The sequence below is a fragment of the Chroicocephalus ridibundus genome, chromosome 20 (genome assembly GCF_963924245.1).
Source record: "Chroicocephalus ridibundus chromosome 20, bChrRid1.1, whole genome shotgun sequence".
NCBI lineage: Eukaryota > Metazoa > Chordata > Aves > Charadriiformes > Laridae > Chroicocephalus > Chroicocephalus ridibundus.
The window spans coordinates 2732178-2758673 of NC_086303.1; the positions used below are offsets into that span (position 1 = coordinate 2732178).

The 26496-nt window shown below is 41.8% G+C and overlaps 1 protein-coding gene across 2 annotated transcripts; it reads right to left on the reverse strand.

Annotated features, from left to right (window-relative positions):
* Positions 1-125: 125 nt before the first annotated feature.
* On the reverse strand, positions 126-26471 carry MAPK14 (mitogen-activated protein kinase 14). 2 transcript variants are annotated; one of them, XM_063356804.1, is made up of 12 exons: positions 25762-26471; positions 18807-18936; positions 15404-15462; positions 14931-15042; positions 14387-14416; positions 13879-13926; positions 13311-13425; positions 12210-12281; positions 4203-4282; positions 3572-3650; positions 3087-3260; positions 126-2609 (listed from the first exon to the last, which is right to left on the reverse strand). In XM_063356804.1, exons 1-12 carry the CDS (start codon positions 25875-25877, stop codon positions 2542-2544), a joined length of 1083 nt encoding a protein of 360 aa, XP_063212874.1. In that variant the 5' UTR covers positions 25878-26471; the 3' UTR covers positions 126-2541. The 2 variants fall into 2 exon arrangements, with proteins under 2 accessions (XP_063212874.1, XP_063212873.1); XM_063356803.1 differs by lacking the exon at positions 4203-4282 and adding an exon at positions 6383-6462 and having other exon boundaries at positions 25762-26470.
* Positions 26472-26496: the final 25 nt, after the last annotated feature.

Here is a 26496-nt window from a genome sequence, read left to right on the forward strand (position 1 = left end):
CGGCCTCGGCCCCCAAACCCCGATCACCACGGGCAGGATCCCGAATGACACGAGGGAGAAGCTCCCACCATGCTAAAACCAACCCGTCAGCGCACGGGATTCGCAAGCACCATCAGCGCAGTAAATCTGAAAAATAAGTTTTATTTTTTTTTTTTTTTTAAACCAGTGGTATCGTGACATCTTATCTGGCATAACCAATTACAGCAAAAATTCATGGGTAGAAACAAAATAGCAGATTTCTTCTTTAAACGCGTCCTCCTGTGGAGGCTGCGGGCGGCTGAGCAGCGTGGCACCGAGGGGAGGGAGCGGGTGCCACGCGGCGCCTGGCGGAGTCCGGGCTCCGGATTAAACGTCCCCACTCACACACACGCACAGACACACACACACACACGCGCACGCGTACACACACGACGTCTATATTTTTAAAAATCTTTAGCAATATTTCCGCATGAAATCACACCGTAGCATCTACACATAAAATGGCTGATAAAAATAATCTCGCTGTAGGTTTACATAGTATATCTACATTTTCATTTGAATACCTGGACTGCTGGTCCAGCAGAAAAGGGAGGTTTTCTGTCTTGATTTTGTTGGTCTGAGGAGAGGTTTTATCGCAGAGCATGGAGTAGCTGCTCCAAGCATCTCACCCCAGACCTTTATTAAGTGTTTGACCTGAAGAGATCACTGGGAAGTAGCCTGGGAAGAATCAATGGCTTTGTCATCTGCGTCCCAGCCCTTTGTGCTGCCTCTTCAAACGTGGGGTAAAACCAACTACAAACGGTTCCTCTCCGTCCCATCGGTAAGAATACAAAATACTGCGGAAGCCTTTCTCCTCACGTACACGCGTGTGTTGTCCGCGCAGGATGCCTGCAACAAATCGGTATCTAAAAACGCCTCCTACCCAAGTCCTAAAACAGGGCCCCCGAGCGCCCCAGACACAGAACGCGCCAAGAAACCTCCCTCCTGCCAGTCGCTGCCTCTGGGCATCTCACTCACGCGGAGCCCCGTAAAACACAAAATACTTAAAACCACGTTTGTGTTCAAACAAACTCCCTCTGCACGTTTCCTCAGGCAGAGGCCAACCTGCTAAAAAACAGCCAAGAAGCTCTTATCTGAGAAGGTAAAAAAAAAAAAAAAAACCAAAACCAAACCTCTAGTAAATGTTAGTTTTATATATATAAATATTTATATTTATAGATATAGACAGTGAAAGGGAGATTGTGGTTTTATGCATGCTTATTTCTTTGCTTTGGATTCCAATACTTCTAAAAAAAATTCTTTTCAGGAAATAACTTAAGTTCTGGCACAAGACGCCATAGTTTTTTTCTTTGAAGAACTTTTTTTTTTTTTTTTTTTTTTTTTAAACATTTGATCTCACAAGAAACCCTCCGTCCCAAGCTCTCCTTCTCTGAAACCAGAAGGGTAGAACACAAAGAAAAAGGTGCATGTTTCTATGCCGTATATTTTATCTTTTCCTCGCCGAAGCCTCCAGGACGGCAGGTATTTCACAATGAGCTGCAGCACGAGAGAAAGGACGCTGTGATTTCAGGGCGCTGGCTGAGGTAACTCAGTAAAAGAGTTCACCGATGATTTAACTGCCCCAGTGCCGTCCCCAAACAAGTAACAACAACAACAAAAAAAAAAAACCTCAAGCAGCTCTACATGCACAGACAGCTACGACATGCAAGAACACCCCACCTTTTTAAGGAACAAAATACACAAACGTGTGGCTAGCAAGAATCTTCTCCAGCCTCTGTCTCCTGGGAGCTCGCGGGAAGCCTCAGAACGAGAGGAGGGGAAGAGGGAAAACCAGAGGAATACCCAAATCCAGGGGCAGAGGCTGCTGCCTCGGAAAGTTATTTCCTGATTACATGGAGTTCATGCCTGGCTATCTGGGAGCCTTCACCCTGAAAAACAGCGGGGTCAGAGATTTCCACTCCAGACTTCCTTTCCCCTCTCTCCCCATTCAATTTAAGGCACAAACATATTTACAGTTTCAAACAAAACCTTTTCGTGTTCCAAGAATCAGACATTAGAAGGCCTGCACTTTCTGCTGTACCAGGAAGATCTGGACGTAAATCAGCCATCTGGCATCGAGCAAGGACATCCCCCAACCCCACCTTCAGTCCTGAAGCAAAACAGAGGCCTGTAAACCAACTTCCCTTATTTTGAGGTTACTTAATTGCAGAAGAATTGATAAATGGCAACGATTGTAACCAAACTTTAAAAATGCCAACTTCCCCACCTTGCCCCAGCAGCGCGAACCGGTTGAGCACTGTTCCTCTGGAAGGACCGAAGAGCAACCAGAGCGTGTCTTCAGAGGCTTCCCCAGGCCGTACACAGAATACAAGAGAGCATGCAGCATGTTTACATAGACTCAGCTTCCTTCCCTCCCCCCCACCCTCCCCACTTTAACACACACAAAACCCCTCCACCAAGGAGAATATTGTTGTGACGAGGCACTTAGACGATAATCGGAGAGTCCCTAGGAAAAGGCCTTCCCCTCACAGTGACGTGGGACAAACAGAAGAGAGCCGTTGCTCAGGACTCCATCTCCTCTTGGTCGAGCGGTGGCGGCACAAAGCTGATCACTTCGTCGTAAGTCAGGCCTGGGGGGAAAAGCAGGACAGAAACTTAATAGGCAGAACTAGAGACATCCCCCACGCAAGAAAACAATATTAAAAACAATATTAAAAGTTTCTAACACTATTTTAAATGAAAAGCGTGGTTTAATTAAGAAGAAAAGAATGGTTATATCATTCTTAGAGACTAACATACACAATGAAAGACACTTCCAGAGCGTTGAGGCGATATGAGTAAGTTTGAAAACATAGAAGACATGAGCAACTATGTCGCCTACATGTTTGTATGCTCATAGGAATAATTAGTTACCAGGAATTATGCTAATTACGTGCACAGCATGCGATAGATTCACTCAGTATAAGGACCTCAGAACGAACAGGATGCCCACATTTTTAACAGTTTCTTTTGTGGCTCTAACTACCGCAGCGTATTGAACCGCAGCTTACGGAATGGACCACAGGGGAAGCAGGTTGGCACCCCCCCTCCTGTCCCCCCAAACTCACTCTTCCATTCTTCAATCTCAAGTTCTCTGCTTTCAAAAGACTGGTCATAGGGGTCTGCCACTGGTTCATCGTCTGGGTCGTGGTACTGAGCAAAGTAGGCATGAGCCAAGGCTTCTGCTGCAGTAATTCTCTTGTCTGTATCCAGTACCAACATCTTCTCTAGCAAGTCCACAGCTGCAAAAGCACCAGAACAGAAAATAAAGGATTTTACACAGCGATCTGCGTGAAATCGTACTCTGAAATGTAAGCTTGTAAAAGCCCAACGTATATGAGGAACCCGTAGCTTCTCAAGACCCACCCCACCATCCATAATTTCTTCCTCTTACACCCTCAGCCCACACATAGTTCGTGAACTTTGAAAGCGGTACTAGCTCTGTCCTGAACTACTTCTGCAGTCAAAACAGAACTTTGGGAGAGTCTCGGTGCCCCCGGGCATGCGACCTTCAGCTTCAGGAAGAGCACAAGACTTCAGAAGCAAGCCTTACCTAGTGGATTGGCACCAATAAACACATTTTCAAAGTTCATTTTCGGCATGTAAGACAAAGACTGAATGTAGTTTCTTGCCTGTGGAAATAAATGCTCTGTTGAAATACAACACAATCCAGCCACCAAGACAGAGTACATTTTAATCGTCCTGAAGCACCGGTTATTACGGTCTGTCTCCTCGCTTTGCTTTCTCTTTACTTATTTTGATACTTCCTAAGCCCATCAGCATTATCCCTTCCCAACTAAAGGCCACTCAAGACAGCAGAGGAAGAGCTGACGTTCCTTGGGGTTCATGCAAGACTGAAAAGCAGAGAGGTGCTGCAAGAGCTGACGGCCCTGGAGTGCCGGGAAGGCTGCGTGCAGTGTGGTGGCTGTCGGTCAGCCGCACACCGGGGTGCACGATGCAAAACCGACTCACAGCCAGGCTCTCCTGGAGTCTCAGAAGTCTCCAAATCTCAAGTCTTCATTTAGTACCAAAAAAAAAAAAAAATAATAAAAAAAAAATCTTGCTGAAGAGCAGGTCGTTAATTGCCCACCCCATGCCACATGCGAGCGTATCGTTTATAGAAGCAGCCAACACGGCAAGTGAAGACCTGCCCTGGAAACCCCCCTCATGTGCTCAGGTCTCACCTCGTGGCTGGGCATCCTGTTAATGAGATATGCAGGGGGTGTTCCCGTCAGACGCATGATCTGCTGAAGCTGGTTAATATCTTAAGTGCCTAGTCAAGGGCTTTGTTAAAAACAGTGCAAAAACCATTTTAAACAGAAAACAGCTGCATACAAAGCATCTCTTCTGCAAACCACAAGGCAAAAGCCATACAGGCAGGGTCCACTATTTTTTTCAAATATTTGTGCAAAGTTTAGCAACTGCACTAGTGAACACTTAAACCAATGGGGAATTACTGATCAGTGGGTCACAGGGTCAGCACAGAAAGTATTTCTGTCCTCCGTAAGTAGCGTTACACTAAAACACGGCTGCATCCACCATTTCCCAACAGTTTTATGCCACCAGAGTAGATGGTTCCTTTGGCTGAAGCTACTCCTCAAAAATTTTCCTACATACAGCCTCAGGAAAACGAACAAAAATTAAAACAGAAAACAAAAATTGTATCCTCTGCACTGGTTACCAGCCTTTTTTCTTGCTGCATAGAAAGTACTTGAGTTCCTTGTGGTGCAAAGTGAAATCGGCTCACAACTGACACCTCCTTCCAAACAGCTTTGAATGCACTTGCATATGTGGGCGAGGTGACAGAAGGCAATAAATGCAAAATTAGCAAAACATTAGCATTGCATAAGAGAGTTAGCTCATGTCAGCGAACAGAGAGAAAGTAAGAGCAAGTAAAATAATGCAGCAGAAACCCAGAATTCATTACAGTGACACACTAAAGGCCCTCAAACACTGAATAGCTTTGCTATCTCCATACAACAGAAAAAATTAGTAGAAGCAGTACTTTAATGCATTTTTTTTTTTTAAACAGACTCTTGATTTGCACCTGGCAAAGAGCAATTATTCTTGTTATTGTGCAGTGTTAAAAAAAAAAAAAGAGACCCACTTCAATCTTACGTATGCAAACTAATCTTTCACTTAACCTAGACAACCTCTAAGCTTCTCTCTCGCGCTAATCCCCTGTGCTTCAAATACCAGACTACCCTTTAAGGGCAGTTCACAGGGCCCCCAAAGCAACCTGCATTATTCAGTTCTAACGTCCCAAGGGTAGAACATCCCAGGGCTTTTTAAAATCGGTGTGACATTCAGCAAGGTGCCCAACTGATTACAGTTGCACCCTATGTCTACCTTCGTCAAATGTAATTCAAGGCTAAGCTCACTTTTCATGTTTACCGTCACTGTTACGAGAAATAGAACATAAGCTGCAGTACAAAATAATCTTATCGCTCTCCACCGCGCTGATCCTCTACCACACCTCAGGAACAGCAGAGGGACTTGCTCGAGTGTGCCAAGTCACCTCTGTGCAGTTCATTGCTCACTTTGCATCAACTTGCTAATCCACACCGTTACAGCATCTCTTGCTCTACCTTTTAGGCACTTCACCTTCCAAAACAGGTAAAATTAAATGCCACTTAATGTTGTCTTTGCAGAAGTTCACAATTCAAGATTAGAGCAATATAGAAACAGCCGTATGGCTGAAAACAGAGGCCACCCTTTAAAAAGGAGGCTGCAGAAAGCTTTCTGCTGTTACTTTGATAAAAGGGCCCCATACAGCAATACCCGTTAAATACACAGCACAATTAATTGTATTCTCAGCAGACTATATACTGTGTGCCCTGGAAACAGCTGCCACATAAAAGCACCTAAAAGGCATTTTGGATTTGATGCTACAAAACCAAAGATGGTGGCAGTAGGTTTCAGAAATTAATCCTGCTACAGAAGGGACTGAGTGTGTTTAGAGGATAACACACTTGCTCCTGCTAAGAAAGATCCCTGGCTAGGCAATCTGGAGAAATAATAATTGAGATGAGCCTCAAGCTCTCAGCTGTGAAAAATACTTCCCCAGCAGCATCTGATCATACAATACATCACGAAGTATAAACCCACAAACTGAAAGAAAAGTCACGAAGCAGTAAAATGCGAATATGGCAGGAGGAAATCATACCACAGGCAGAGGTAAGAGGAATAAAGATCAGATACACACAGCGTAAGAACACAAAGCCATCCAAGAGCGAAGAATGACAAAGGAAGAAAAATAATAGAAAATAAATCCCAAGACATACTACAGATAGACTACAGGAGGGCAATACACAAACTCGGGACTTCCGAAAGGGCAGATATTACAATCAAAGTGTAAACTCACAGACTCTGAGGAGATTTTCTTCAAAAGCTCAGGCCCTGGGGTTCCAACGAGTCTCAAAATGAGCTTCAACTGATCAATATCTAATGATGGACCATAAAGGAAAATGCTGGGACAAATCAAAATGAAAAGCGCAACATATCAGCCTGTTAATGTTGAAAGTTAACACCTGCCAAGGCCTTGACTGAAAAGCTATTTTAAGCAAACCGTATTCATTCCTCTCGTTTACAATGGAACATAACACAGGTCTGTATCAGATTGGAGAACTTGTCCACAGCACACCCCATGCATTGAATCGGTCGCTGCATCCTTAATCATCGAGGAGCAGAAGTCAAAGCTTTCGCCCCCCTGGCAAAGGGTCAGTTCACGTGCTCCCTTCACCCTTTCCGGCCCCACACCGCAGTCGATGCAATTAGCAGGATCAGGTTAGTGACAGATGAAGCAAAGCAGAAGGCTGAAAAGTGCAGGCGCTAATATTTATAAAAGTCAAGGCCTTTTGTGAACACCTTCCAAGGTATTTCAGCCACTTAGAAATACTTAGGAAGTCAGGAAATGAGTGGACCCTGCTCGTGACCTGCAGCGTCCCTCCACCTGGAGGCGGGGGTCACCTTTCCCAGGCCCAGAGCAGGGGGTGCTCAGGGTGCTCGTCCCCCCCCCCAGCTCCCTGGACCAGCCGGGCGGGCGGCACGAGCGCCTCAGCTCCCCCCTGCCCAGCGGCAGAGAAAACAGACCACGGGCTCAGATTTGAAAACTCTACGTAGAAAACTCTCGGGACATAACGTTGGTAGATGGAAAGAGTGGTTTAGCCAGAACAGAGCTCCCCCACCAGGCCACCTTCTAATCTGAGCTCTCCCCTTTAACAGGGCAGAAAAATTTAATATTTGGTGTAAGTGACAAAACATACAAATTGAGGGAAAAAAAAATCCACTAAAGGCACAGTTTTATGTCTAAAACTCAAGATAGTAAGGAGACATAAAGTACTGTTTTAAAACCATTTAAAGACTAATCTCCCTTCTTCTCTGAGATATCCTCCATGCTGCCCTTCAAACCTACTGGCGATTTCAGAATGTCTCTGTAATGTTTCTATTTGCCCTTAAAATTATATCAAACTACTTACACATTTTCCTTTCAGTAAGAGCAGTCTCCTTACTAGACAATGCTTTTTCTAGGATCTATGCCTTCCTCATGTTTTAAGATCCAGTTACAATTCCTTGTTAGAACATTTTGTAATTCAAATACTATAAGCACTTCAAATGTTGTCTCTTTTTTTTAAGAAAAAAAAAAAAGCCTCAGAGTTCCTGTAATACTGGCAAACCATATATGAAGGAAATCACTAATACTTTGCTAAAACCTTTATCTTTTGATGTAAACTTTGGCCTAAAGCTTTACATATGAAATGAATTACAAGCGCTGGAAATAGTGCTTTGTCAGAACAGCTGAACTAATTTCTCACTTCTCAAGGCGCTTGGCCAAATCCCACCTACTTAAACACTGGAAACCAAACAGCAAATCCAATGTACCTAGTTGGATTTAGCTGCTGAATTGCCAACTCTTAATTGTCAATGCCTGAAATGAAATCAGTGTATCTCCTGGTGTAAGGGAATTAGCAGAGGCTGCTATTCTAACCACAATTAGCTTGTTTCAATTGGCTTTTCTTCAGTGCCATTTAAAACAGCCCTTACACCTTTCATTCATTCTTGTGCAAGAAACAGTTGTGCAAATTTCGGACTCCCCACGTGCCTCAGAAGTCACGTGCCACACCTCAGTTTTAATATTTAAATTATTTTAGAGGCATTTAAAATCACGTGCACCAGGTGCACCAACAATATTGCTGCCCAGTTTGCCGTCAGTTCTTTTCCCAGGGAAAATTTGCTGTTGGAAGTCACTGGTGTAATACACTTCAGCGACTTCTCAAATAAACAAGAGCAAACGCAGACTGCGTAGCTCCCACTGCCACGGGCACGCCAACACCCAGCCCCTGCTTCTGGCTTTACGCTGCCATCTCTAACTTGCTGAACTGCAGCATTCGTTTAACTACGGGGCCTACCACGTCCCAGAGAAATCAGCCATAAGCAATTAAAGACAGGAAAAACACTTAGTAAATACGAAGCAAAAAGAAAAATAAAACCACATGTGGATGGAAAAGGGAAGCGCAGCATGCAAAGCCCAAGGGCCAGCACCAAGGTACCCCCAATGTGTCTCAGGGACCCTAAAATTCATAAAACAACCTGCCACCACCGCCAGCAGCAACAGGCATCGCAAGATTGCAAGAGCTCATCCAGGCAAAGCAAAGTTCTGAAGTTGTTTTAGCTGCCACCACAAGCAAGAGTAAGATCTATCAGAAGAATATGCAATTTCAGACTGGTTAGTTATCATGGAAGTCTCACACCACTGAATAAAAATAATAATAAAAATACTCTTCAGAGTTTAAAGGTAATACAGTCAACTTAAAACATACAGAAAAAGAAAATTGGCTAAACTAGTACAAAACATTAAAGATATTCTCATTTGTACTTTATATCATTTTATACAAGTCAAATTGGCAAACTAAAATCAACTTTTCTACTTATTTGTATGAATCGTTCACATTACAAGAGCTATAAAAAAAATTATGAATACACATGTTTAACAGAAACTGATCTTGGCATAAGACAGATATGACAATAACAAAAAGAACGCCTCTAGCTGTGCCTCACATTAGAAGCCCAAAGGACTCTGATTTTCATTACCTCAATTGTTTTTGTCTCCGACTAGTCTTTCCCACAATCTTCCTCCCCTTCTCCACCTCCTGGCAGAGGTTTTGCCAATATTAGAAACCCATCTTTCACCCAAATATTTGTACCCATAGATCAGAGAATCACAGAACGGTTTGGGTTGGAAGCGACCTTTAAAGGCCAACCTAGTCCAACCCCTGCCATGGGCAGGGACATCTTCAACTAGAGCAGGTTGCTCAGAGCTTCAGCTATTACAATAGGAACAATTCAATTTGCTTATATTCAGTTTTAAGTTAGGAATATTGCAACAATCCTGCAGAGCTAAGCCCGTATTAATCATATTTTTTAAGCCAATGACAGCCATCTTCAGAATCTCCGCAGATTAGGCCCTTCAGAACTTAAAACTAAATTCATCATTAGTTTATCAGTGACATAATTAGATAGCATTGAAGATCATCGTCTCAGAACACAACTTTATTACTTACCAGATTAAATTAACTGTACGGTTTGCCTATACTGAAGCCCCTTACAAGTAACATACGCGTCTCCAGGCTGGATAAAGAAATCTCTGATGGGCAGTAAATAACATCACACCATTTCTGCTAAAGCCGTGGTGAAAGGGACCAATATTTTGAACTCGAGAAGGAGGAGGATGATCCTGAGAAGGCATTACCTATTCTGTCACTATCTATTTATCTCATTCTGGAAAAGTGAAACCGGAAATGCGAAGCCGTATAGTTGAGAAAATTAACGTCTTCAGACCAAAAAGCGAGAATGTCACATTTTCAGTCGACAAATGGAAGCAGTTTCCAGCTTCCCGAACACACAGAATACATAGTCACATTGCCTCCAGTTGTAAAGTGAATTCCCTAGAACTGCAATGGATTTGGATAACACTCTATCCTTGGCTACTAGAAGCGTGGTAAATACACCTTGAATTAAGCATGGTAATACTAATTGCAAAGTCAGTAAGTCAGCAATTGCGTAGCGACACTGCAGGAGGAACACAGGCCTCAGCAAATCTGTGGGTACAAAGAAATCAAGAGCCCAGAAGTACCCAATGGGATCTACACCTGGCAAATTCCTAAAACTTTCTCCCAAAAATCATGCATAAATAGAGATTTCAAAGGGCATTCCAAGAGAGGAAGAAGCTAGAACCCATTGTTACCTTCTGCTTGCTGCCTTTAGGTGTCAGCAAACCTGGGGGAAAGCTGACAGCTTGGTGCCTTTCTAGATCTAAGCGTGACACGCACAAACAAGATTCATAACCACAAACCCTGCTCCCCTTAGAGTTCTAACCTCAGGATCAAACAGCATGCACGGTATTCAAAGTGGGGAACCACACACACAAACTGTAACTATAGTACTACAAAGTTTTACCTACAACAGAAAAGGATTGGGCCTTATTTTTCTTAACACCTAACCAATTCAGAACAGAAAAAGCATTTAATTCAAAAGCGTTACTACCATTTGCAAAAGAAAATGAGCATTTAAGGTAAAAAATCCTACATGTTAGGAGATATAAATTAGTAAAGTATCTTAATAGGACAAAGCAAACAATTTAGATCCTAAAAGTAAACATTATTTTGCATTGCAGATATTATTGGCTGTGATTGACAGGTAAGAATGCAGTTGGAGAAAAAAGTTCACAGGTTTGGAAGATAACTTCAGTTCTTGAAGAACACATTGTGAAGCATTTCTTACATATTGCAAATCCTATTAGCAAATATTTTAGGTGCAAGAATCAAGATTTTTAAAATCTTAAGTGTTATTAGGGTTAAACAGTGGCAACAGCTTGAAGACTTTTGCTTTGTTTGAATCAATAATTTTTGGTTTCCCTTTTTTTTTTTTTCATGGAAACAAACAAAATCTACCCAAGCCAAATTATAGGTGCTAAATCAGACAACAGAAATATGTTAACTTTTCTTCTAGCTTCTAAGTCACCTCCATGTTAGTTCTGCTTCTGGCCCTTACCACAGAAAAATACAGCAGAGATGACTAAACAGTAAAGTATAGCAAGTTCAACAAATTCGGAGAGAGATTATGAGATGGAAACAGGCAGAAAAAGAGGAAAAAAAGGTAAAGTTAAAGCATGTTGAAATGGGAGATGAAACAGTGTCAAAACTGGAATCAAAGCCTTGCCCCCGCCAACGAGTTTTAGAATCTTGACGCTTCCCAGAATAATGTAGTACACAGAAGGCCAGCACTTCCAACACTAGTTTTCTCTTAATCAAATGCTAACATATTTGAATTAACAGATATAAATACTAGTATACTAAACATAAACAAACTGTGGTTGAAAGAATAAACTTTGGTAAGAGGGGGGCAATGTAATTTTCTCTGGCAAATAAAGTCCAGTTTCCAGGCAATGAAAAATCTTGCCAGTAGTAGGTTACCCCTGTATGTTGTGTGGCTGAACAAAGTCTCAGTTCTAATTTCCTGGGGAAAACCATGACCAACTCTCACAAAGCACTCTCATAAATTTGCCCAAGTGTCCTATCCAGGCTACTTCGGTGCAGCAAAAAGCTAATTTTGAAAAGGTGTTATTCAAGCTTGATTTTTCACATCAATACAAGCTTACAGTAAAAGAAGGCTCACAATCTGTTTACGTTCAAGCGTGGAAACGGAACCTAAACACTTCAGAGCAATTTGGAATGAGATCCTCAGCACTAACGACTCTGCAAACCCCCTGCTTTGCCAGCGTACCACCGGATGCAGAAGAGAGGCCAGAAGGGATGCTTCGCATTCGCTAGAAACCTGAAGCGCAAGAGAAGTTGTAGCAGACAGCCTACTCCATGCAGTTATTTTCTACAAAGAGCAATGGATTTTGATAAACTTAAAGGAAAGTAACTCCCAGAAACAGACAACATCAGAGTAATTCCAGTGATGCTAATAGACAATAAAAAGGAATAGATTTGCCTTCTTGCACATTGTGATTGTTTCATGTGCAGCAAAATCAAGAACTCACCTCATCATACTGTGAGTAAAAGAAGCCATTAATTTAAAAACAAACAAACAAAAAAACCCCACAACCAAACAAACCCAGAACTTCTTTTCTTGTGAAGATCTCTAACTTCCATTTCAGAAAAAAAAATGATATTACTTTTAAAGGATACGGTCTGTACCAGGGAACAACGTTCTTCCAGTCAACAGTTCAGCCATAATGCATCCCACTGACCAAATATCAACTGAACAAAATAAAATAAAAAAACAAAACAGCGTAATGCAGAAAAATAAGGTCTCAATGTAATCACTCTATCCAACGAGTACAAACAACTTTATCCTTAAGCAGTCCTATGGCATTGAAAGAATCTGAGGCGTGCTGCGAGCTAACTGGTACTCTTCAGTAACTACATCATCTAAGACTTGTCCAAATAACAGAACACTAGATCAGGCAAATTTTCCTTCCAGAGCATAATGTGCATTGAACAGCAAAGAGCTGGGGAGGAACCTACACTATCAGAGAGGAAGAAACCTGTTCAAGACAGCTCTGAGGAATGAATTTGCACATGGCCTTACATAAATTCTACCCAAACAACCACCAACTATTCCACTACAGAGAGAAGACAAGTCCATATACATGCAAGAGGAAAAGAGAAAGAAGAAACAGTAGTGAGGTACGAAATCAGAGTAGCACATTATTTTCTTTGATCCACATGCTCTCCCGTACAAGAACTATTCTCAGAATTTGCTTTTCTTCTCTGTGCCTCATCTGGAAGTATTGTAGGGAAGCACAGTGTGCTGCTGAGAAGATACTGGAAACTGTGAGGAAGATTTAACTGTGAAGAAGTGGCTAAGAAGAAAGGAAAGGATATACACTTTTTAGCATTTCTTCACACCATAACTTGACATTCTTCAGCATATTCCCAGTAACTTCCTAGAAACACACCTTCTCCTCATCCAGACACATTCCATTCACTTACTTTAAAAACCACTGCGCTACGAAAAATAAGGGGTAAGTGCTGACAATATTTTGCCAATTCCAATTTCAAATGTTCAGGTTTAAAGAAGTCTTGTGATTGCTATCACAATGATTCTTAATTTACACCTGGTTCAAATAATAATCTATGCTTTCCTTCTTTTAATCACCCTTACTGAAGTCTAATTACCACGACTACTAACTTATGTGATCAAATGGAAAGGAGCACGTACAAAGGACAACCTCTTTTGTCCACAATTCAGGGAGTGAAAAGCCTGGTGTTGGATAAATACACTACCTGTCTGGTTGTAATGCATCCAGTTCAGCATGATCTCAGGAGCCCTGTACCACCGGGTAGCCACGTACCCGGTCATCTCATCGTCTGTGTGTCGGGCCAGGCCAAAATCCAGGATCTACAGAACAGACAAGACATCCACCAACTACTGCAGCGGAACAAAGCAAACGAGTTAAAGCAAATAACTAGGCAGTTCTCGGATTGGGTGGAGGAGAGGTGGTGCAACCGCAAAAGCAGATTATGAAACTAAATTTCACAACCTGTTAAAAGACACTAGCCTAGAACAGCATAGGACTCAACAATCAGAATTACGTCTGGATATCTTCCTCCAAAACAACTAAACCCAAACTAAAGCCGTTAATTCTTCACTTACAAGATGATTCATTAAAAACACATGAGCAGATACAGAAAAATCATTCTTGCAGCCTTTTACAGCCGGGAAGGACACTATTACTTTGGAACACAAAGTATTTCCATAAGGAATTATTTTGTCCCTTTAATTTCAAGGGACACCCAACAAGGCATTCACTCAAATCGCGGTCAAACCAATCAGACCTTGTGATGACATTACCTTTAGCTCACAGTCTTCATTTACAGCTAGGTTACTAGGCTTTAAATCCTAAAAAAATTAAACAACATCAGCATTAACAGTGATATATACGTTGTTTCACATGTCTAAAGTAGATAAAAAATGTAAATGCAGATAGAAAATAGATTCTAACTGTCTGTAAATACCAACCCTCTATGCCCAGAAAAATTATTTTGTCCCAGAGTCAGCTTTCTCTTCTGTGGTCCTCAGAGGTGCCACATATAAACAAAAATGCATAAAGGCTTATTGCAACACCAGTGCTGTAAATGTATATTTAACAAATAGAGAATCTGTTTCACAAAGATACAAGTCAAACACAGGCAGGAACAGAAACTATGGATCTTAACAACCACTTCCCATGTTTAACCTTTTGACTGTTTAACTGAAATAATTCTCGGAAAATGTCTTCTCTATAGGTGCTAAGATTCTGTGCTACGTTTTTTAAAGACATTGTCTCAGCACAGAAAGCAATTTTAGGATAAATACTCACCCTGTGTATGATGTCAGCTGAATGGATGTACTGTAAGGCAAGATGACAAATTTTATTTAACAGTCCAAGTAGGCTCCCTTCTTATTTCGTCACTAGACAACACTGCCTGACCCCATCCCACACAATTCAAATGCTACAGAAGGAACTGAGTGTGTGTCTCTGGGTTTCAAGTAGGTAGGTGTTTCACTTTGTCTCTCCTTAGGAACACCCCAGAGCACTACCAGCCCAAGTGGGACAACACAAGTAAACAAAATTAAAGAAATGGAAGATTCATATCAGATTAGAGGGCAGCAAACTTCATAATTTTCCAGACTTAGCAACATATAGAAATATCTCCTTAAATGATACATAGCTTTACTGATACAGAGCTACAAACAGGTATAAAAGGAAGGAACAATAATAATACGTTATCCTACGATATGTTAGGAAAGTCACAGAAGCCCCACTATGTACTCATATGAATTTCTGAGGATATGACATTCATCAAGAACTTCCACCTCGGGTTGATGCGCTATCAACATTCAGGGAGGGCAGGTGGAAGTACCTTCAGTCCCCGAAGAATCTGGTATATGAGGAACTGCACATGGTCATCGGTGAGTTTCTGGCATTTCACAATGTTGTTCAGATCTGCTCCCATAAGGTGTGTCACCAAGTACCTATGAACAAAGGGAAACACAGGCTATGGAGCAATCCCTTCAGCAGGATTAGGATAAAAATTCCCTATGAAGCACCGATAGCAGGGCTGACTGTCCCAAAGCACGTTGCTGAATGAAATTTTAAACATTTTAAATAACACAGCAGATTGGTATGCCAATTCCTACAGCACTGGTCGATAAAACACAAGTGAACAAGTTTGAAGTGACCAATAGTTTAGGATGTCCTAGCATCTTTTGTGTTGGAATTCAGATTTGTTTGAGAACGACGGCAGACAAACTGTCAAATATTTCTATAATAATCTGGGAGACGTGAGGAAGATACAAAAGATGTTTTGTTGCAGTCTTCATAGAAGTTACCTACACATCATTGAATTCTTCTAGTGACTTGGCAGGGGTGAACACATCCAACAAACCAATCACCTAGAAAGAAAATAGTAAGGTGATAAAGCTGTGAAATATAATCACAGTATAATACTATACAGATACTAAGATCCTTTGTGGAATAGAAACTGCTCATTCCAGTAGATGTTTCACTTCCAACTACATGAATCATTCAAATGTAGACAAATTAGTATTCATACAAGGTCAGAAACAAACATTCAGTTCTCGTGTAAAAAATTAAGGTTAAAAATATACAGCTGTCTTTTCACACCAGCCATCCACTTAAAGCATCGAACAGGAGCCATACCAAAGGCAGGTGTAAACACGGGTTTAGAACACCTTATTTCAAAAACCAACTGAAGTTTCTTCAGGAAATAAATTAATGAGAAAAACGCAAAACCAACCACCAGACAAAACTGTTTGCTTCCTGCTCAATTCTTGGTTACACTGTTGCCTACATACTAAAATCAGAATTGGGAGACTGTATTTGTTTAATTTGTACTGAGTAATGGCTAGGAAAAAATCAAGGATCTGTAATGCAAGCGATGAATAATAATGACTAAACAGAAAATAAATCAGGAAAACAGTGCAATGCACTGAGGACCCAATATGCACAAACAGCTTCATACTGTCATTTTTATTTTCTGACCAAAGAGCAGAAAATAAATCCATCTGGTCGATAAAGATTGTTCTAATTTTTTCTGGAATGTGCTTTTAAACCTTTTTTTCCTTCTCTTAATAGCAAATAATATTTTATGGATATACGAGATAAAGGGACAGGTTGTCTTCATCCACCTCCATAAAATTCCTCTTCTGTTTTTAAGTTAGCATCTCCCTTGTCTCGGACACACAAGCACGTTTCAGCAGCTTCAGTAATGGTTCCAGCGTGCACGTGAAACTGAGTTGGATTCCCCCTGTTCCCCTTGGCACCATCCTTTTCATCCCATTGTTTACACTTGTCAAGAATATCAGGCTCAATTGAGTTATCTCTCAGCAGGGAATTAAAGACAAAATCTTTGAGGAACCTAGACTACGTCTTTGGAAAAGAGAACAAGCAGGTAGGAAACAGAAGCATCTGTCTAATCTATATTATACATTATAGATTGCGTTTTACTGAGGAAACTGGAGAGAGAAAACACTTTCCTGTCTCTCCCGATATACACTGCAGCAACTCCATTTCTAGACAGACGTCTTCAAACTCTAGCATTCACATCCATCCTGTATAATAATTCTTATGCTTCCAGTTTCTTTCTCTGGTGGATTATTTCATACCACTTTTTACAGGAAAAAACCCCACAGTATTATCCACGCAGTTTAGCATGGAAAGACAAAAACTGACTTTACTATCTAGGCTTCAGGTCTTTTCATTTATCGTTTTTATCTCACTACACTGCAAAGCACAGTATCAAACTATCTGTATCTTTCATCAAGTTTCACAAACATTTAAATATAGTTATTCTGCAGCATATCACCGTCTCGCTTCTAAGGAAGTGTGAACACCAGCAAATTCAGAACCCAACTTCTAACCTTTTGCTTTCCCCTTCCAGCATTTTAGGATGTCACAGAGCTTATTAATTTCTTCGTGCGACAACAAACCCATTTGCTCTCCCATCTGCTCGGTGCTGTGCTTTACGCAAGCTAACAAGTCCTCCTGGAACTTGAAAGTATAATGCAGACACGCTCGAGTGCTCTGCAGGTCCATTTATTTGCTCAAGACCATCACGAACCCGACTAACTACAGAATTTAGAAAACCATCCTATACTCAAGCCCCTAAATCCACCACACCTTCCAGATTCACTGCTACGTTCTGTGCCACGTAAAACCAAGTGCTTGACTTGTGAACTGAGATCTGAACAGTCAAGACACCAGCACTAATAAGCCTGCCTGAACTGGCTCTGAACATCTCTGCATCTGCAGGACTTTTAAACCACAACCTAGATAAACTTCCCACAGATAGATGATGGTACGATGAACCGATAAGAAGTATTTCTATATATAAACAACTTAACTTCCTTTTATCTCAAAGCTACATAGGCTTTTTGTAATACTTAACCAAAAATGTTAATGAATGCCAGACAAAGAACTGTTGCAGCACCGGTCACAATCTAGTTTTCATTGCTTAACCTTATTAGCCTAGAAAAAATGGACTGATATGTTTTTTGGGGTAACACATTTAATCTCCTGGTTGGAGAACACAGTAGGTACAAGAAAAGGTCCAGATAAAACTCTAGGGGTTGGATATTAAGAAGGACCAAATGCTGCCTCTACTGTTGAGGCAATGGTATCGTACAGAGGCACGGAGGAAGCGTTGTTGACAATAGCATACATACGCATCAGAAGTTCCAATTACATTAGCCACACTAAAAACACCAAGAAGATTTAAGGGATAGCAGCTGCTGACTGCAGGGGTTAGAAGCCACAACACACAACCACCACTGCCACAACAGAAGATGTCCTGAACAGACCTTCCAAGGACAACCTTCCAATGCAATTAGGCTTGTTTGGCTTTTTGTGCTAGATAAAGGTCCTAGGTTTGCTCAGCTCACTTCCGAAACAGTATTTCCCTTCTGCTAAGTTGGAGTTCGCTCGGACCAAAGAAATCAAGAGGTTTTCTTTCCTCTTAACATTCTGCCAGGTCTACAGAGGACAGGTTATGACTTTTTGCTCCATTGCATGTAATACTTGCTCCAAACAGCTTGCAATATAAATACACTGGTATGTTAATGCCACAAACACACAGAACTAGTTAACCTACTGTTTTCTATACCAAATGGGAGGTTATATCAAAAAAACAGTTCAACGTAACATTGGTCACATCCTATTTTGTTTCCCTGTTGATGTTTTAAGTGGATGGTTCGTATGAAAAGCCATCTGATTTCCACCCCCTCGCCACCCCCCTTTTTCCTCCATATGTTACCTACAGTAATGTAGCGAACAATCCAGTGAACAATCTAGTGACACAGGCAAGCCAAAACAAATAAATACAAAAAACCCTCCAGAACACACTAAAAACAAACCTTGAGACTTTCTTTTTTAAAATAAATGCTTAACATAAACTACCGCTTACTACAGAAAGCAAGCAGATGAATGTGACATCACCTGTGTTCTGAATCCTTAAAACAGCATGAACCTGCTAAGCAGTAACTTCCGGGTTATTCTAGGAAATATTAAGACTTCTCAATAGAAAATTGTTTATATGGGGGGTTTGGTTTTTGTTTTTAACCTGCATGCTTTTCTACAACCATAATCCCCTGGACTACTGTAAGCTTTGCATTTGTATTAGAAAAAAATACGTAACAAGATCCTTAAGCGCAATCTTGCTGGATCCCCAGTGGACAGTCCAACTTCAGACCAACTTTTCATACCATCTCCTTCCACTTACATTTTCATGTTTCATGTGCTTAAGTAGCCGTAGCTCTCGGTAGGTCCTTTTGGCATGGATGATAGACTGAAATGGTCGGGACAGCTTCTTTACAGCCACGCGCAACCCAGTTTTTGTGTCAAAGGCAGAACTACAATAAAGAGTAATCAAATTATCAAAATGAATTATTTATAAGCACCTTCAAATCCACACAGCAGCTATCTCAACACTGAGTCACAGTCAACCCCATTTGTCCAATGCACCCTTCACCCCAAATCCCCACATATTTACACAACTGTTAGTTTCTACAGAAAACGTTTACCAGGTGAGTCTTGTTCAGACAGTAAAGGAAAATTTTGTAGAAAAAACCAAACGTTTATGATTTTTCTGCCGAAAACCAATTGTGTTCTTAAACGTAAATAGGGCAATAAGAGTCTGGAGACAGAAAGAGTACTTGTAAATACTTCCTGTATTCCTAAACATATTTTCATACACCAGACTTCACCACAAAACGCTATGCTTATGATCCTATCTTTATGGTTTAAGTCCATACAAAAATCCAAGGTCTATACACAATAAAATCAACTGTGATGGTTGTTAATCACAATTGAAGCTGAAATCAAACCGCTTTGGTAAATCACACCTAATCCTAAACTCCCGTTATACAGAAATACATGTGAATAAGTGATGTTTAGTTGTAGATCACTAAAACTTGTCCCTTTAGCAGGAACTTATACATAAAACCTGTACATATAAATAATGTTGCTTTTTAGAACCCATGAAGACCAACTCCATCCTATTTGGTAACTTCATATATAGATATGATAACTTCAAATATATATATATATTTGATATTTTGTACTGTCAAATAATCTTTTGAAGTAAGTCCTATTACAACCTATTTATTTGTAATATTAAGAAGCAAAAGCTCGTGAAACAATCAAAAATTTAACACATTAAGAACTGTGTTAAATTTCTGATATACCACATATAATCTTCCAGAGCTTAGGACTTAAGAGGAACTAAATAAATGTACGTATTTAGCTGTAAGTTACACCTCTTGATCTTCTCTTTTTTGATGTTGTTATCTAAAAGAGCTCTGGTTTGTCAAAAAGGAAGGAGGAGGAGAAAGAGAGGATGTGAAATCAAGGTTACACTTGATTCAAGATAACAAACAAGGGGAAAGTATGGAATGGAGAAAGTCAGAGAAGGACAATATTTGTTTATTTTCCTGCTGCATTTTGAGTCAGGGTGAACTGCTTCCATTTAAAAGTGAGTACGCACTAGCTCTTGGAAACATCAAGTGAAAAAGCAAGCTACACATTTATAAATGTAAAGTGTGAGGCAGCTTAATTAACAGAAAGTTCAAAGCCAAATCACAAAAGCAGTCCTAGAACAAAACCACAACTGCACATACAACCCTCACCCCCCACCCCCGCCAAAGAAGCTATCTGAAATAAATGTAGTTATCATTTATTTTTAAAGCAACTAACTGGAATTAACTTGCAAAAAGACTCCTTATCTCAAAGTTATCATTTACACCTCACTCAGCCCAGGCAGATGAAAGAAGCCATTAAGCATCCATTTTTTAATCTTCACACACCACTAGAATATTGATATTTAAGCTGCAACACTTCAGGAAACATAGAATTCAATTTTTTTTTTTTAAGCTTCACGTACACCATTTTGCAATATACAAACATATTTAATTCAGGCTGTAATTATATGACAATATTTTAATGATACTCAAGGTGTTTTCTAGGACTTAGAGCAAAAATAAGATTAGTCATCATAAATCAACACATGCTGTTGTGAATTAGTCATGAATCTTTACCAGCTTTCAAACACTTTGGGTACAAAAGGCAGCAATAACCAGTATCTCTTTCATCCTGAAAAGAAGGGGATCCCCTGCATATTAACCACCTTCACAGCTACAGAGTCAGATTTCTCCCTTGGTTTCCACCAGATTCTCTTTAGAGAAGATTTTCAGAGTCATCAGCCATATCACAAGCTATTTCAGAGGCCAAAGTAAACTGAATTTCACCTTTCTAATGACATTTTTGGGGTCATATCAAGTCATTGTTCCACTATAGCAGAGGTACAACCTCCAAGGAGAATTGCAATCAGTAGAACTGAGAAACTGTTTAACCAGAACGATGACATTGTGCGCAAGCCCAGGGAAGAAAGTTCTGTGTTACTGCGCATTCCCAATCTAGAGTTGCTCTTGAAGTCACAAGAATTCTAAGTTCAGTCACATTTGAGGCCTAAAGATTATTTCCCTACAGATAAAGGCACGCTGACTAATTTTCTCCCACTACAGATAACTGCCTAATGGTTTTCAGGAGTACGGAACGCAGAGCTACAGAACAGCTGTCATGTTGCAGAACATTTTAAAGAACACTAAACTGGCTTTCATCACAGACTTAAAACAGCTGCATTACACTGATCATATTTCAGCTAAAAAAGCCCAATTGGGAACAAATTGCACGATCCACAGTTTTAAATCCCCTTTAAAACAAGATCAGCACAAATTCAGAATTTATCACAGCTTCCACGTTTTTTTAACCTCTTACTTATTATTGCTCTACAGCACACAAACCAAATCCATCTCACTCTAAGTGAGCTGTAACTACAATTCTGAGCTAACCTGAAGTGAATCCAGAACACAAGAGCTAGAATAAAACAATTATTTTAGAGAACATACCCACCGATTCAACTTATAACTTCTCAGAAGTAACACGTGAAGTAGTCTGGGGAACTGAACTACACGCAGAATTACTTAAGAGTGCAATTTATTTAAACATTAGATAATCAGCACGTTAATTTTTGCCCAAAGACTATTTGCTAAATAGTATGCTGCTCATCACTAGTGCCTATGCAAATACCCAAGCTAACTGAATCTCTTCAGTGGTACCTTAGGAGTTAGTTTATGCATCCCTAGTTATAGGCAGAAGAAAGACAGTTCTTAGCACCTGACGGTTTATCATTAACACCAGTCACTTCTGAGTTCAGTCTGTACATGCATTTCCATCACTTACCCTCCCAACACTCTACAAGAACCTGTAAATCTTATTCTCCTCTGCTATGTTGGCTTCTGCTTCCAAGAAAGCTGCAGTTAAAAATCTCCCTATAGGACAGATGTGCTCACACTGACTTAATTTCTTAATATACGAAGTACTCATGAAGTTCAAACTACTCACCTTCACTTTCAGAGCTCACGGCTTTTCTGTGCCTGCCCATCTCCTGCTCCATCCCCCTTCCTCACATGTGTTCTGCTAATCCTACCTGTATGGCCGCTTCATCCCACTCGGTTTATAGTTCTTTTCATATCATTCCTCACATATCTACCACACCTTACTGGAGAAGCAGGCACCTGTCCCTCCAAGGGCACACATACTTTGGAAGCACTTGCACACTTTGATAAGGGATTAGTAAGCCTAAAGACCCACACTGGGGAAAAAAAGTGCCACAGAGGAACTGTTACTACAAAGGTGATATTTAGGGTTCATTTCCTCTGGAGCCTAATATTTTAAAATTTCTTAAATCCCTAGTATCTCTCTGTTAGTTTAAAAAGAGGGGAGTTATCTCAGTATCTTCATAACACCCAGGAAATTCAGAGTCAGTGTTGGTACAACTGTGGGTCGAAATGGGAAGAAATCACAGGTTTTGGAAGGGCTATATAATCCAACAGTCCACAAACAAAAAAAGCCAAAAAAATCTTATGCAAGATTCTGAGGAAGAATAAGTCTTGGCTCTTCAATTCCTTTCCAAATAAAAGAAGGCAAGAGAGATAGCCTGCAAAGCGATTAAACCAAACCCCTTCTTTTACAAAGGTATCAACACAACACACAAAGAACTGCTGCAAAAAAAATACAACAATGAAGTAAACTCCTAAGAGTGTAGAGAGTCTGATTTCATAGCATTTTAGAAAGTGATGGCAAAGATCACCAAAACACCTCTTTGCTTAGTGTAGAGCTGGCTGAACTTGTGCTGTTTGCTGAGACTTCCCTCCAGGCACAGGAGAACCAAAGCGATGCTCCATCTGAACTGTGAGTCACCGATCGATCCCACCTCCCTTCAGAAACTCCCCACTGCAATATGCTGCATTATCCAGACCCCTCTGCTTACATGAACTATTAAAAGACTTCAGGAACCCACATGTTTTCGTGCAGACCTTGTTACAAAATCCTTTTCATGCAAAAGACTATGTTGTATGAATATACAAAACTGTTGCAAGAATAATCGAAACAGCATTTCACACAACAGATGTCACAGCAATTGTTATGTGACTTCGTAACGAACAATCTGAGGATATGTATCGATGTTTCTCGAAGTTTTGGAACTGAATCCCTACTTGCGTCTCCACATACTTTCAGTTTTTAAAAATGGATCCTGAAAAATATCCAAATTGGCTGTTTGAATGCCCTTCTTCCAACACGGCACACAATACTGCTGAAAACATTGGAATATTTGCTCTAAGTTTAAGCACATACCTTGGAGTGCCTTAAGCTGCCTGCAGAAAATGCCTCTCTCTCTCCATCCACTGACTACAAAATAAAGTCAGGTTCTTCTATTACGGTGTTCCGAGTCATACTCCCATTAGACGAATAAAGCAGCCTACACCAGACAGCTCCATAGTCTCAATGATTCATCTGCTGGCTTCTTTCTTTTTTATTAATTTCCCCCCCACTTTCTAGAAATTCCTCATTTTTAAACACCTCATCTTGACATCTAAATAAACAACAAAGCATTTTATTACATTCTAATATAATAATGCAGTAAACACACACAGAAGTATATTTAACCATTCAGTTTAAGGGTGGTTAAAATGCCAAAATTTACTATACCAACACAGAGGTACATAAAATGCAAAGTCTCAGTTGAAACTAGGTAACTTTTTACTGGGGATAAAAAAAAAAAAAAAAAAAATCTCTAAAAGGACTGACAAAGGAAGAAGTCATTGCAGGAATATCCTAAATACTATGCATCACCATTTGCAACTTAATCAAATTACAGATATATGTGCAAGATCTTTTGTTTGTTGTTTTTTTTTTTCTTTTCTTTTAATTAGGACATACACTTCAGAAAGATTAGTGATATGGAAAGTATCTTTTCTGAAACATATTTTTAGAAGAACATACAGAAAACCATTAACATGGGCTGCAAAAAGCCTCATGTGCCACATGTCTGAAATTGCTTCCAATACAAAATTGTTTCATCTGGTCTGAACACGGTTGCACAATCTTCGAAAGTTTTGACACAGCAAAACAGGAAATTCACGATGACAAACTTTGGAAGTGTTACACGCACAATGGAAATTGCGGGGAGGAGGGAAACAGAAGAGGAACGAGCCAGATGGTGTTGGGTCAACCTGAAAAATGCCATGGACAAGGCATTGAGTACATTCATTTCCTATTACATTTGGGGAGTTATGTAACTCTGTGGCACTTTGAGGGTATTTATCTGCAACAGCAGCGAGGCCCTTCTTTCTAAACCCCTCTATTTAAAAAAAATAAAATCAACAACTTCATTAGCCAATCTCGCTACTAGGTTTGACCAGCCTTTTATGAAATATAAGTCTTTGCAGATTTGCAGCACAGCAGTTTTAAGAAACGCATGTTATTCAGGCTGAACTTACCAACAAGTCTGTAACAGTAGGTTAAGGACAGCTGAGAGCTTTATATCTTTAGAACTGCAGCACATGCAAAGCAAGTCCTTTCCTTTACTGGTAGAGTTCAATATGCACCCCTCCTCATGATAAAACATACGTGATATTCATAATATGTTATGCACATTATGTTAATGAAAAAATATGCATGCTTCCTCAAATACAGCAGCAGAGCAGATCTATAATCATTCTGCACCCGTATTTTAAAATTCTGATCACACTTTGACAAGAGCCAAAGATCAGGGAATAAAAACCAGAATGCTTGTGTGGAAAATACTTCTTAATAAAAGCACACAGCAATCTGTGAACACTTTTATACAGCTCTACTATATGACTGCTAAAGCCTGTCAAACCAATTCAAATACAACCTTGCATTTAAGATTAAACAATATATACAGCCCAGTTAATTTATGTTTAATCATCCAACATACTTCAGCAGAGAAACTACAAATTAAGGAAGTATTGTATTTCGCACGTGTAACCCGTCATATGTTTTGCTCCTATTAGGTAAGCATTAAACCTAAACTCTTATCTTCGAGCTCTCCGTATTTCTGCAGGTCTCACACCAGGACTTTACTCTCCCAGGCAGTGCATACTGCAGTCATTCTGTCATGCAGCAATAAACCAAGTTTTCCTGTGTTCATCTACTATTGCCAAGAAAATATCGATACTTGTAAACCCCACAAGAAGTCAGGGATGCAAAACCAGCGCCCTCACAGCCTTCCCTCTACCCTCCCTGCCTATCAACAGGCTCCAGTTAAAAATATAATTGCCGCAAATACAACCTATCCTTCAGGTCCAGAAAGAAACTGGGACAAGAGCTCTGCAAAGCCAGCTATGGGGGACTCGCCAGCCTCCATCCCTCTTCGCCCCCCCACCTACTAACTGCAAGGCGGCACGGTGAAATATGTCTATATGAGATCATTCGGGGGGGGGGGGGGAGAAGGGGGGGAAGGCTGGGACATGATTATCTTCCCCTGCAAAAATGTTTCGGTGCCACCTGCCATGTGGTGCAATCCCCGACGCATTCCAAAGACAAGACTGCGGCGCTCCCGCTCTGAAACGCGGCGCGGGGGGGGGGGGGGGGAAGCGTTTCTTGCAGGAGGCTGGTAAAAAGCCGGGGTGGGTGGGGGGGAGATGAACCCCCGGAGGACGAGCAATCCCCGCGGTGACTCCCCTGCACCCTCCCGCCGCCGGTCCCTGCAAGCCCGGGCAGGTTTCCAGGCCCCGGGCCGGGGCCGAGCAACCTGACGCGACCCCCCCCCACCCCTGCATACATACACCCCCCTGTCCCCTCCCAGCACTCACCAGACGGAGCCGTAGGCCCCGGACCCGACCGGGGAGAGGTTCTGGTAGCGCTCGGGCACCTCCCACACCGTCTTGTTCAGCTCCTGCCGGTAAAACTTGGGCCGCTCCTGAGACATCTCGGTTCCGGAGCCCGCCCCGCCCGGCCCGGCGGGAGGGGGAGGCTCTACCCGCGGCTGCAGCAGCACCGCCACCACCACCTCCAGCAGCTGCGGCGGCTTCTTCCTTCCTCCTCTCCCCTCCCCGCCTGGCTTCTCCCGCGGGCGGGGGCGGCCTTGCAACAGCAACGCCCTCCCCGCCGCCGCCGTCCCCTCACGCCGCCGCCCCGCCCGCGCTCCCCCTCCCGCCTTCCCCTCACCTCAGGGGGCGGCCGCGGTGACAGCGGGGCGGCGGGGGCCCTGTCACCGCCTTCCCCCCACACACACCACCACCAACCACCCCCGCTTCTCCCCCAGCTGGCGAAGGGCGGGATAGCCCCGTGAGGTGAGGCGAGGTGAGGGGCCGAGCGGGGCAGCGGGGGGGTGGGGGGGTGTGTGAGGAAAGACACTCCCGCCGCAGGTAGGAGGGCGACGCCGCCACCCTCCACCCCTCACCGCCCGCCCCGCTCCGCCCCAAAGCGGGCACGGCCCGGGCCCGGCCCGGGCAATGGCCACACACACGCAGCGCCGCCGCCACGGCGGAGCCCGATGGCCCCTCACGGCCGCTCTCGCGAGAGCCGGGGCACCGCGGGCGGAGATG

Coding starts and splice junctions, on each gene's coding strand:
- MAPK14 (XM_063356804.1), bottom strand. CDS start 25,877: ATGTCTCAGGAGCGGCCCAAGTTTTACCGGCAGGAGCTGAACAAGACG. Junction 14,417..14,930: donor AGATTCTTCGGGGACTGAAG/GTACTTCCACCT, acceptor CTTGCCTTACAG/TACATCCATTCAGCTGACAT. Junction 13,426..13,878: donor ATGAAGACTGTGAGCTAAAG/GTAATGTCATCA, acceptor TCTGTTCTGTAG/ATCCTGGATTTTGGCCTGGC.